General features: G+C 50.2%; 2 protein-coding genes and 1 non-coding gene across 3 annotated transcripts; 2 read left to right on the forward strand and 1 right to left on the reverse strand.

The window, feature by feature from the left end:
• The first annotated feature begins 7,141 nt into the window (after positions 1–7,141).
• LOC121983835 (epoxide hydrolase 4-like) lies at positions 7,142–8,817 on the forward strand. Its single transcript, XM_042536482.1, has 5 exons — positions 7,142–7,534; positions 7,604–8,059; positions 8,142–8,231; positions 8,301–8,368; positions 8,439–8,817. The coding sequence occupies exons 1-5, from the start codon at positions 7,271–7,273 to the stop codon at positions 8,584–8,586; spliced, it is 1,026 nt and encodes a 341-aa protein (XP_042392416.1). The 5' UTR covers positions 7,142–7,270; the 3' UTR covers positions 8,587–8,817.
• A 607-nt stretch (positions 8,818–9,424) lies between these two features.
• On the forward strand, positions 9,425–10,914 carry LOC121983833 (serine carboxypeptidase-like 50). Its single transcript, XM_042536481.1, has one exon. It carries the CDS (start codon positions 9,476–9,478, stop codon positions 10,829–10,831), a length of 1,356 nt encoding a protein of 451 aa, XP_042392415.1. The 5' UTR covers positions 9,425–9,475; the 3' UTR covers positions 10,832–10,914.
• A 317-nt stretch (positions 10,915–11,231) lies between these two features.
• On the reverse strand, positions 11,232–11,303 carry TRNAQ-UUG. The gene has a single exon. It is a non-coding gene; the product is annotated as a tRNA-Gln (tRNA).
• Between the last annotated feature and the right edge of the window lie 379 nt (positions 11,304–11,682).

Raw genomic sequence — 11,682 nt, forward strand, 5'->3', positions numbered from 1 at the left:
TGCGCTCCACGGTCGATCTAGTCGTCGTCCGTCCTCATCCTCCAAGTAGTAGGCGCTTGACCGGAGCTTCTCCACGACCTTGAAGGGTCCGACCCACGGGGCCTCCAGCTTGGTGACGTCGCTGACCGACTTTACTTTCTTCCATACTAGGTCGTCGATCTGGAACGATCTTGGGATCACCCTCCGATTGTAGCTTTGCTTCATCCTCTATCGGTATACCATCAGCCGGCCGACGGCTTTTGCGCGAGCTTCGTCCACTAAGTTTAGCTTTAGAAGCCTCTGATCAACGTTGTCCTCACTATAATGTTGTATCCGATCGAATTCAACACCGATCTCGATGGGGACGATCGCTTCGTCGCCATACACCAGGTGGAAAGGAGTCGCCCCGGTCCCTTCTTTGGGAGTCGTGTGGACCGCCCATAGCACGTTGGGTAGTTCATCTACCCAACTCCCCCCAACGTGGTCGAGCCGAGCACGCAGGATTAGAAGAATTTCGCAGTTGGCGACCTACGCCTGCCCGTTGCTCTAAGAGTTGGCCCTCTACTTTGGTGTATGAAGAGAAGGAAGAGGTGCAGATCCACTCGAGCCGAGTGGAAGCTACTACCTTCATAGTTGTCGATCTGGAGGCCGAGCAGAAAGTCGAGCTGATCGCGTGTCTCCAGTAGAACCATGATGTCTTCGCATAGTCGACACACGAGCTTTCGGGGATCTCTCCAAGTGTTGCGTAGCACGCACTCCATGTCCGACTGGACGCTCGACCGGTGAAGCATAGAAAGAGAGATTTCAGCACCGAACAAAACCTCATCATCCGGACGAAAATCGAGAAGCTCCTGGAGGTCGGTCGCATACGGGAGGTTCAGTTCCCGAGCTGGCTTGCAAACATTGTGATGGTCTCTAAGCCTGACAATAAGTCGCGAGTCTGCATCGACTTTCGGAACCTCAACAAGGCGTGCCCAAAAGACTTCTACCCAGGATCGATCAGATGGTAGACTCCACTGCCGAATGTGAGCTGATATGAATGCTGGATGCATACCAAGGGTACCATCAAGTGTTGCTCGCTCGAGAAGGTCAGCTTTATCATGGCCGACGGAACCTACTGCTATAACGTTTTGCCGTTCGGACTGAAGAACGTGGAAGCCATCTACTAAAGGCTGATGAATAAAGTATTCCGAGGGCAGATCGGATGTAACATGGAGGTATATGTCGACGACATATTGATCAAGTCCCTCCGAGCTGCTGACCTCTGTGCAAATATCAATGAGACATGCCAAACACTTAGGACATACAAAATCAAGCTGAATCCCAATAAGTGTCTGTTTAGCGTAAGAAGTGGGTGTTTCCTACGCTACATCGTCACCGAGCGCAGCATTGAGGCGAACCCCGACAAAGTAAAGGCCCTGTAAGATATGCCACCACCAAGAAATTTGTAGGAAGCACAGAGGCTCACCAGTCGGATAACCGCCCTGTCATGGTTCATTTCTAAGTCGTCCGATAGGAGCCTGCCCTTCTTTAAGATCCTACGCCGAGCTACCAAGTTTCAGTGGGACGAGGAGTGTGACCGGGTGTTCGAGGAACTTAAAGCATACCTCAACTTGTTGCCTATACTTGCTAAATCCATTACCGGCGAGCCGCTTCGAATTTATCTGTCTTCAACTGAGCATGCGGTCGGCTCGACACTAGTCAAATAGAACGACGATGAGCAGCCGGTGTATTTTCTTAGCCATATATTGAAGGATGCTCAGTCTCGCTACACCAGTCTTGAGAAGTTGGCTTACGCGTTTGTACTCGCTGCTCGGAGTCTCCGGCCTTACTTCCTCGCACACTCAATCATTGTTATGATCAACAACCCCCTGGGGAGGGTCCTCTTCAATCCTGAGGCTTTCGGATGGTTGATCAAATGGACAACGGAGCCCAGCGAGTTCGACATTCAGTATCAACCCTGAACGACCATCAAAGCGCAGTCCTTGGTGAATTTTATCACGGAAGTACAAAATCCTGAACCAGAGGTTGTCTAGAAGATATATGTGGATGTGCCACCCACTCGGCAGAGAAGCGGGATTGGCATACTGCCAATCTCCCCCCTGGAAGAGCGGATGCAGCTGTCCGTTCGATTGAATTATCGGGCTACCAACAACGAAGCTGAGTACGAAATGCTTATAGCCAGGCTACAGGCCACTCGGCACGTCGGAGCCCTCAAAGTCCTAATTTATTCGAATTCACAACTAGTCACTCAGCAGCTGACCGAGTCGTTCAAGATAAGTAACGCGCGGCTCAAGCTCTATGCAGAAGCCTTCGAAAAGCTGAGGGTTGATTTTCGGGAGGTCATCATACAAAAGATCCCTCGAGCGAAAAACCAAGTTGCAGATGAATTGGCCAGCTCGCTCTCGCCGATCGTCATCGCATGACCGATCGAGCAGGTATCTCTAGTGGTTCGCATCGATCGGATGGAAGGACTAACCTTCCCGAATGATTGGAGAACGACGCTGATAGAATTTTTACGATTGGGAGCCATTTCAGTCGAGCGTCTAAAGCTTCTTCAGGGGATTTCAGATGCCCCCTAAGAGAAGCCACCTCAGCCAAGCGGTTATCCCGTTCGGTGACCATACAGTCCTCGAGATTCTTGAGCTTCTGGGCCAGATTCCGAGCCTCTTGATTCTTCAGCTCTAGGTCAGCTATGGCTCGGTTCTTCCTTCCGGCCAACTCAATCTTTTGGTCGTAGGACTTCACCTGTGTCTCGAGTCGGCTCAGCATAGTTGCCCAATCGACAGATGTCTTCCGCTCAACTTCCAGAAGTTTATTGGTCTTGGCCAGGTCGGCTTGTAGTTCAGCAATTGAGGGCCTCTGGGATGAGGATGTTCCACCAGAAATCTTGAGCTTCTTGTGCTCATCCTCTACAAGCGTCAGGCGCCAGCACATCGCCACGCTCTCCACCCAGTACTGCCGCCGAACTGAAGAATGTTAATGCCGAACGGAGGTAAAACCATGAATTGATCATTGTATACATACCCCGGTGGACATTTGCAGGTGGTTGTTGGCGAACAGCCCTGGAGGCATGGTTGCGACACGTGCTCGGGCCTCCTCCCAAACCTTGGCGAGCGACCTGTGGATGAGTATCTGATGTTCTGGAGTTAGCGGTTGATCGCCGACCGCCAAGAACTGCTCCATTGGGAGGTGAAGAATGGTCGTCACGGATCGACGATCGCTCGGGGCTGATTGAACAGACGCCGCAAGACTAGAGGACTGACCGGTTGAAGTCGGGAGGATGCCAGATCGCAAAATCTTCCGACGAGGAGGCAAGGACGCGATCAGCTCTGCCGCAATGGGCTCGGGCGGTAGATCGGAAAGTGATGGGGTCCGATCGGAGGAAATGACCTCTACCGTTTCACGGACGGCCACGGTAGATGAGGTGCCCCCTGCTCTGGGACCCGCACAGCTGAAGTGGCTGAACGGGATGGTGTGGATGTTCGGCGTCGCTTACGCCTATTGAGCGGAAGGCTATCACCCTCAGAATCCAAGCTTTTGGTCCGAGTGGCGGGCGGTCCATCAGGAGGTAGGTCACTCGCCCCTTCTGGGCAGGTTGTCCGATCGACAACGCCTTCGTCTACAACTGGTGTGCCCTCGCTCTTAAGTGTACCTTCGTGCGAGTCGACCGACATCAGGCCAAGGCTGGCCATTTCCTTCACGGCGACTGCCTCGAAATTGGTGTCCTTAAGCTTCATCATACTGGCAGCTCGCGCCCGTATCATGATGTCAGCTGCAAAAGAAAAAAGGAAATCAATTAGACAAAAAGGAAAAGAGCTGAGGAATTCCATACCTAAGCTGCTCGGGAGCCTCGTGCGGATCGGGCTGAGCCCAAAGATGTACAGAACACCCTCCAACAGTAGCTTATGAATGTCGTACTTCTGGCCGGCCAGCATGTTCGCCACATGGAGATAATCCGATCGACTCTTGTACTTATTCAAGTCCGGTTCAGGTGGTAGTCCGACCTGCCATTGGGTCCGAAAGCTGGGCCGCTCGGGGAGTCTCAGGAAAAAGAAGTACTCCTTCCAGTGTTTATTTGAAGTGGACATCTTATCAAAGAATACCAGACCGATCTGAGACTGAAAGAGATAGGTCCCCAACTCGGACTGCTTGAGATAATAAAAATAATGGAAGACTCGAGGAGTTAGTGGGATTCCGTGCAGCCGAAACAACACAACAACACCGCATAGAAGGCACAAGGAGTTAGGGACGAGCTGTGGGAGGGGGACATGGAAGCAGTTGCAAACTTCGAGTATAAACGGGTGGATGGGAAACCGGAGGCCAACCACAAACTGGTCTCTTAACAGCTAGATTATGCCGTTCGACGGGTTGTTCGACCGATCGGATGGAGAGGCCAGAATTATCTCGTGGTCGGAGGGAATGTCAAAGGCATTTATGAGGCCCGCAGCGTCACCCGCATCGAACCTAGTCTCCATTGTGGTATACCAGAGTTCGGGAGCAGGGTTCGCCGGCGACGAATTGGCCATTACCGGAAAATAGAGGACAAAGAGGTCGAGGAAAAAGGAACTGGGACGGAAAAACATAGCAGACACCGGACTGAGGTGTGGGACAAGAAGGGCGAGACTACGAAAGACTAATGATGGGAGTTCGAGGAGGCTTACAGAAAGGAGGAGTCACCGCGGGAGAATACGGGGAGTCGCCGGAGCGCTGGTCACAGGGTCGCCGGCAACTCTCGGGGAAGAAGACGCAAGGTGAAAAAAGGAGGCGATGCTGCAACTTTATAAAGATAGGACTCGGTTGACCGGAGCCGTCGGATCTAGGTCTCGACAACTGAAGCACAAATTCGACTGTTGATTTCAAATCGCCAAGCGTAATATCAGCAGCTGTCGCCTCAGACGTGCGGTGACTGCGACGGTGACACGTGGCATGCTCCCACAGGGCGGCATTTAAGGGGCGTCATTATCAGGCATGGGTACGTGCTTGACTTTAATGAGGTGATTTGCATGAATTTCGAGGAGATTCGGATGACGCCAACTTTGACTGCTCTCGGCTTAGGGGTGCGGATGAAGAATTCTCCCAAGTGCGAACACATGAAGCACCGATCAACCTTAAGGGTCAGCCCTCGGGCCGGCGGACACTCGGAGCTAATTAATATTACGGTCGATCGACCTACCGATCTCCAGACCCAACTGTCCAGTCAGTTAGACTTGCAGCCTCCTTCGACTAGACTTGAGGGGAAGGCATGTGATCCCGTGGTAAGGTGGGGCCCCGCCCCGTAGGGGGTCATGGCAACGTGGAAGGTTAAAGTCAAGGCAGTCAACGCCCTCATACCATTGTCCGCTCGGGGCAACCCACTTGTCCGATCGAAAGACCTGACCTGATAGTATCACAGCTTGACCACCGAATCGAGCTTCCGACGCTCAGAAAACCCATGTACTAGCAGAGCATAGGCCAAGCGGACATCCCACTCGGCGCGAACAGTGGATGTGGGCGCGAGCTGATACACCGCTCAACCGAAGGGTAGAGCGGCAGGTAGCCTGAGGAAGGCTAGCCAAGCGGCCATCTCGCTCGGCCCAGTAATCAACAAAATAAGGATCGACCGCTATCCTCTTAGGGACTCGTGCCACCGACAGACAACATGGTGGGCGGCATGGTCAGACAGAGAATCGTACGATAGAAGCTTCCACTGTCTTGTCGGGATATGCTCGGGCTATTGAGGTATGGTGTCAGGGATATTTTTCTGACACGTCTTATCAGAGAAATCTTTGAGATGCATGCACGCCTCGAGAAGCGTGCATGCACGTTCCCGGGAGCCCTATATAAGGGAACCCAAGCTTCAACGGAGGTATGTTGGATTCTACTGTAGCTACTATTACTCTGCCACTTTCGTTTCTCTTCGCTTCCTTATTGTTTTCGTTAGAGATCTGACTTGAGCGTCGGAGGACCAACGCCGGGGAACCCCTCCCTGGCTCGGCACTGATGTTTTGTGGTTGCAGGTCTGAGTCATTCAAAGTCCACATCCAGTTAACATGAGCACCATACCCCTAACGCCCACTGTCTCGACTCTCGGACAGGATCAATAAAAACATAAATAAACATGCTAAACTAAATAGTGACTAGTCTAGTCAAACACACATACACTCAAGTTATTGTTAGTAAATTAGACTTCTAATAATTTAACTTAGCCAGAATACAATTCAAATTAATGTAAACCGAACTTAAATAGATATAATGGTTCACAAGCTAAAATAGGCCTGGCTATAATGGATTCAAATCCAACTGTTTTTCTCCCAAAGTGTCTCGAATTGTTTGTAGAATTTCATATTTTTATGATGTAAATCTTTTCTCAATCAACATAAGTCAGAGGGCAGTAGAATGATACGGCAAAGTCCATGAATATTCAAGACACTTAAAGTAATTATAATTTTGAAAGAAAGAGAGTATAATAGAGAAATTTAAATGCCCCCTGTTTTGAGTTGTGGTATCGATTATATACCAGCCTATCGCGCCTTATCGTAATCATTGTGTCACAACTATAGTAACCGCAGTGCCATAGCGGCTCCTCCTTATTTTACTTGTCACAAGCGACACAAACAGTCACAAAGGCTACCTTGCTAGCCCCATTTTAACCGAAAAGATCTTCGATCAAGAAGAAGCGATATCTAATCCAAGATGATGAGTTACTCGAGTTCCCGAATGGAAGGGGTAGAGAGCTCGAATACCCGAATTGAGAGATTCGACCGTTTGATAATTGGGTCGGGTGTATCACAATTCAAATTACTCGAAGCTGAACATAAATAGATAAGTTTAGCTATGCCGGATTCAAGTCCAACCTATCAAAACCTCTACTTTCAAGATCGAGTAATTGGTAGGATTTGGAGGACAAAATCCAACAACTTCCCAACAAACCAAGTCGTGTGGTTGGTTTAGGTAGTTGAGGTAGTTGATCAACCTCCACACATGCCAATTAGTTCATTAATGAAACTACAAATCTCAGTTTATATTGTTTTAAAATCTTTTTCCAAAATAATTAATGGTTATTTTCTGTTGGATTATCGATAAAATTCAACTCTCTGCATTTGACTTTTCTAAAATTTAACCGAAATTGACAGAAAAATTGACTTTAAATTCGATAGCCGCCGAACAGACCGACCAACAACTAATAGCTACTCGTCGACCATCAAATCTTTCCACCGTCTCCCATCTTCTTCTCCATCGTCGAGTATATTTGTAGAAGATGAAGAACTGAAAGGAGTCGGAATTGAGCGACAAGTTGATCGGATTTGAGATGGTGAACTGGGTGGCGGCGCAGATGCCGCTCCTCCACTGGCTGGTGCGCGGCGCCGGCCTCCGGCGGCAGAGCATTGAGATCGAGCCCGGCACCACGATGGCCATGTGGGTACCCAAGCACAAGGCCAGCCGGGGGAGCAGCAGGGCTGAGGTCGTAGTGCCCGAAGATAAGTCCGCCGGCGTTAATGTCCGCCGCGGCGACGAAGACGAGAAGAAGAGGAGGAGGAAGGAGAAGAAGAAGGAGAAGCCGGCGGTGGTGCTGGTATTGTCAAAATCGAATTTTGACTATCGCAATCGGAAGAAGTGATCATCCATGGTTTCGATTTTGCAGGTGCACGGCTTCGCGGCGGAAGGCCTCGTAACGTGGCAGTTCCAGTTCGGGGTGCTGGTGAACCAGTACGACGTGTACATCCCCGACCTCTTCTTCTTCGGCGGTTCCTCCACCGCGTCCGCCGACCGGTCCCCGGGGTTCCAGGCGCGGTGCCTTTCGGCTGCGCTCGACGAGCTCGGCGTCCGCCGCTGCACGGCCGTGGGGTTCAGCTACGGCGGGATGGTGGCGTTCGAGATGGCGGAGCAGCGGCCGGACCTCGTGCGCTCCCTCGTCATCTCCGGCTCCGTCTTCGCCGTGACAGACTCCATCAGCCAAGAGACCCTCGACCAGCTCGGCTTCGCCTCCTCGTCGGAGCTCCTCATGCCGGAGTCCGTCAAGGGCCTCAAGGCCTTGCTCTCCATTTCCATGCACAAGAAACTCTGGTTCCCCAACTTCCTCTACAAGGATTTTCTTGAGGTACTCAGGCATTTCATCAAACACTTCTCTCTACACCTAATAAAAATAAATCCAACAACACATTTTCTGTGAATTCGAGCAGGTGATGTTTACCAACAGAAAGGAGAGAGCAGAGCTTCTTGAAGGTTTGCTCATCAGCAATAAAGACGCCAAAGTTCCTTCTTTAGATCAGGTACACACACACAATTCCAGCTAATCAAGAAAAAAACATGAACCCTAATTATCTATGAAACTCATGCAGAGAATTCTCCTGCTATGGGGGGAGAACGATAACTTATTCAATTTAGAGTTTGCCAAGGACATGAAGGAGTAAGTTCACAGCCATCATTTCTCATGATCATTCATGGCTACTACCCAACTCATTGCTCATGAACTGCAGGCAACTGGGAGAAAACACCACACTGGAAGTCATAAAGAAAGCAGGGCATCTTCTTCACCTAGAGAGACCCTGCGTTTACAATCGCCACCTCAAGAAATTCCTTTCAGCTGTTCAAGCTGCAGAAGCAGAGGCAGAGGCAAAGGAATGAGCCAAACTCTCCAGACTTTTAATATTATTCAGTTATTAAGGTTGTGAACTAGCATGATCATTTGTTTGTTTCTCACTCGCATGGAATAATTAAGCAACTTTTTCTCTTGTTTGTTTGTAGTTTACATTACAAATTAACTATTAAATATCGAGTGCAAACCATGAAGCAAGCTTGCATGTATTGAATATTCTAGTACAGAGATTTAATATCTTCTTCCTGGTTGATCTTTAATCTGCTTCAAGCTTCCATTGATTCTTCTGGGAGCACCTTTGAAATGCGGTTCTTGTGATACAGATTCCAAGTGATAGTAAGAATCCATATCATTTACCACATCTTCAGCCTTGTAATTGTATTCTCATAATTGGGCATCCTTCTCAACTATGTGGTCCTCCTTCAATGCAATGCCAGAGTTGTTTGTATGTAGAGAATCTAATCCTTCACACAGGGGAAGAACTGAATCAGGATCCTATCCTTTGCTGTTTCAGATGACATGAAGTGGTAAAAATCCTTTCAGATATGATCCAATAACGTGTTTGACTTTACATATAAGGTGTTATCATAATTAGGTCTGGGATTCGAATCTCGATAAAATCGAGATAAATACCTCTTTTATGTGCTAGTCACTATTCCAAAGACTAGTAGTCACCCATGATTTACCTGCTCCGTATTGACATTGAGACGAATTGACGGAGCACTGGGACACTGAGACGTTGAAACGAATGTATTCACCTTTTGTCACGATAATATTTGACTTTAGTCTCCACGGTATCAGTGATCGTAATACTACATGATTGTAAAGTCAAAGTCAACCAGATCCTTCCTCTTCCAGTCCTATACATGATAGATTGTCACAGATCTGCGTTAGGCAGGCAGATCTACTGTTGGGAGTATGGAGACAACTCTCCTTCTCCTCTTCTCCGCCTTCTGCTTCCTCTCCTTCTCCTCCTTCTCTACCGCCCTGACGTCTCTCTTTCCGCCAGAAGCCCGCCCAAGCAAGTCCGGCTACCTCCCCGTCGCCCCCACCAAGTCCTCCTCGCCGGCGCCGGCGCTCTTCTTCGCATACTACGAAGCGCAGAGCCCTCTGTCCCCGCTGGATGACGCCCCGATCGTCCTCTGGCTCCAGGGCGGTCCTGGCTGCTCCTCCATGCTCGGGAACCTCTTCGAGCTCGGCCCCTTCCTCGTTTCCTCTTCCTCGTCGCTGTCTCTCCGCGCCAACCCCTTCTCCTGGAACCGCCGCTTCGGTCTCCTCTTCATCGACAACCCACTCGGCGCTGGCTTCAGCGTCGCTCCTTCCCCGGCCGACATTCCACGGAACCAGTCCGCCGTTTCCGCCCAGCTTCTATCCGCCCTCCTCCACTTCCTCGTCTCCTACCCCTCTTTCCTCTCCCGCCCCTTCTTCGTGACCGGCGAGAGCTACGCCGGCAAGTACGTCCCCGCTCTGGGCCACGCTATTCTTCGCCACAATGCGGCCCTCCCGCCCCGCCGCCGCATCAACCTCTGCGGCGTCGCCATCGGCAACGGCCTCACGCACCCGGTCGCCCAGGTCGCCACCCACGCCGACTCCGCCTTCTTCTCCGGCCTCATCGACGAGCGGACCAAGGCCGAGATCGAGGCGCTGCAGGCCGTGGCTGTGCGGCTCGTCTATGAGGAGCAGTGGCCGGAGGCCACGGACGCGCGCGGAATCGCCCTGGATCGGCTCCAGAACGCGACGGGGCTTGCGACGCTTTACGACCTGACTAAGAAACAGCCATACGAGACGGGGCAGGTGGCTCTGTTCCTGAACAGGAACGAGGTGAAGGCGGCGCTGGGGGTGCCGCCGGAGGTGACGTGGGAGGAGTGCGGCGAGGAGGCCCGGGAGGCCCTGCACGCGGATTTGATGAAGAGCGTCAAGTGGATGGTGGAGGAGCTGGTGAGAGAGAGCCGCGTGCTTCTGTACCAGGGGCTGTACGACCTCAGGGTCGGCGTGGTGTCGACGGAGGCGTGGGTGAGGGAGATGGAGTGGGAGGGGCTGGAGAGCTTCCTGAAGGCGGAGCGGAAGGTGTGGAGGGTGGACGGAGAGCTCGCGGGGCAGGTGAAACAGTGGGGGAGCTTGACGCACGCCGTCGTCTATGGCGCCGGCCACCTTGTGCCGGCGGACCAGGGGAAGAGCGCGCAGGCGATGATCGAGGACTGGGTGATGGAGAAGGGTTTGTTTGGTAGTGCGGCGGATGGGGCCCAAACCAAGAAAGGCGCATACCAACAATAATGCGGTGATGGCTTTATTTTTCTTGTTTTCTTGGTCTTAATGATCTTGCTAATAAAGGACATGCCCAATTGGTACTTATTTTATGATACTCAGCAGTCAGCACTAAGTATATGAATATTTTTTTTAATTTTTTTTTTTAGAGTTTAAGATTTCAAATTTAGTTCAGTTTAGTTACAGTATGAAAGGTAAAGATTTTTTTTTCTCCAAAAAAAGTTAGTTCTCACGGCATCATAATATAAATAGGGTATCATGATCAATTCCCTATTAAAATCTTTCATTTTATTTAGTCGTCTCTCATTTTTTTTTAAAAGTAATTTTTGTGCTTTTTTCCATCAGTTTCTAAATTTGCAATTTTTTATTTTTTCCTTGAAAAGATATTCTGAAAAAAATGGGGAAAAAAAGGTCCTACCGGGATTCGAACCCAGGTCGCTGGATTCAAAGTCCAGAGTGCTAACCACTACACCATAGAACCAGTTTGTTTCTTTTTTAACTAATAAGATATGAGAATAAAAATAGAGCAACCTCGGTTCAACCCGCCATTGCCGCTTAAGGAGGGCACAAGAACCCTGCGACCGTGAGAGAGAGCGGTGTTCGGCGTTCTGCGTTCTGTGTTTGGCCATGGGGTCCAAGTTGATGGGCTTCGCAAGCCGATTTCTTCCTGAGGATCTCTATCTTTTCTTGAGCTTTCTCCCCCAGTAAGATCATTGATACGGGATATTACGAATAAATCCGGATACGAAGTAGTAGTTAAAGCCAAAGTCAAAATCAAGGAAAGGTGGTAGTCAGCATGTCACTCTCCACATGATTTTACTCTTCCCAATGATTGACTAACACATCACTATGTGTTTTGA

The sequence above is a fragment of the Zingiber officinale genome, chromosome 5B, assembly GCF_018446385.1.
Source record: "Zingiber officinale cultivar Zhangliang chromosome 5B, Zo_v1.1, whole genome shotgun sequence".
Classification (NCBI taxonomy): Eukaryota; Viridiplantae; Streptophyta; class Magnoliopsida; order Zingiberales; family Zingiberaceae; genus Zingiber; species Zingiber officinale.

Coding starts and splice junctions, on each gene's coding strand:
- LOC121983833 (XM_042536481.1), top strand. CDS start 9,476: ATGGAGACAACTCTCCTTCTCCTCTTCTCCGCCTTCTGCTTCCTCTCC.
- LOC121983835 (XM_042536482.1), top strand. CDS start 7,271: ATGGTGAACTGGGTGGCGGCGCAGATGCCGCTCCTCCACTGGCTGGTG. Junction 8,060..8,141: donor TCTACAAGGATTTTCTTGAG/GTACTCAGGCAT, acceptor GAATTCGAGCAG/GTGATGTTTACCAACAGAAA. Junction 8,232..8,300: donor AAGTTCCTTCTTTAGATCAG/GTACACACACAC, acceptor AAACTCATGCAG/AGAATTCTCCTGCTATGGGG.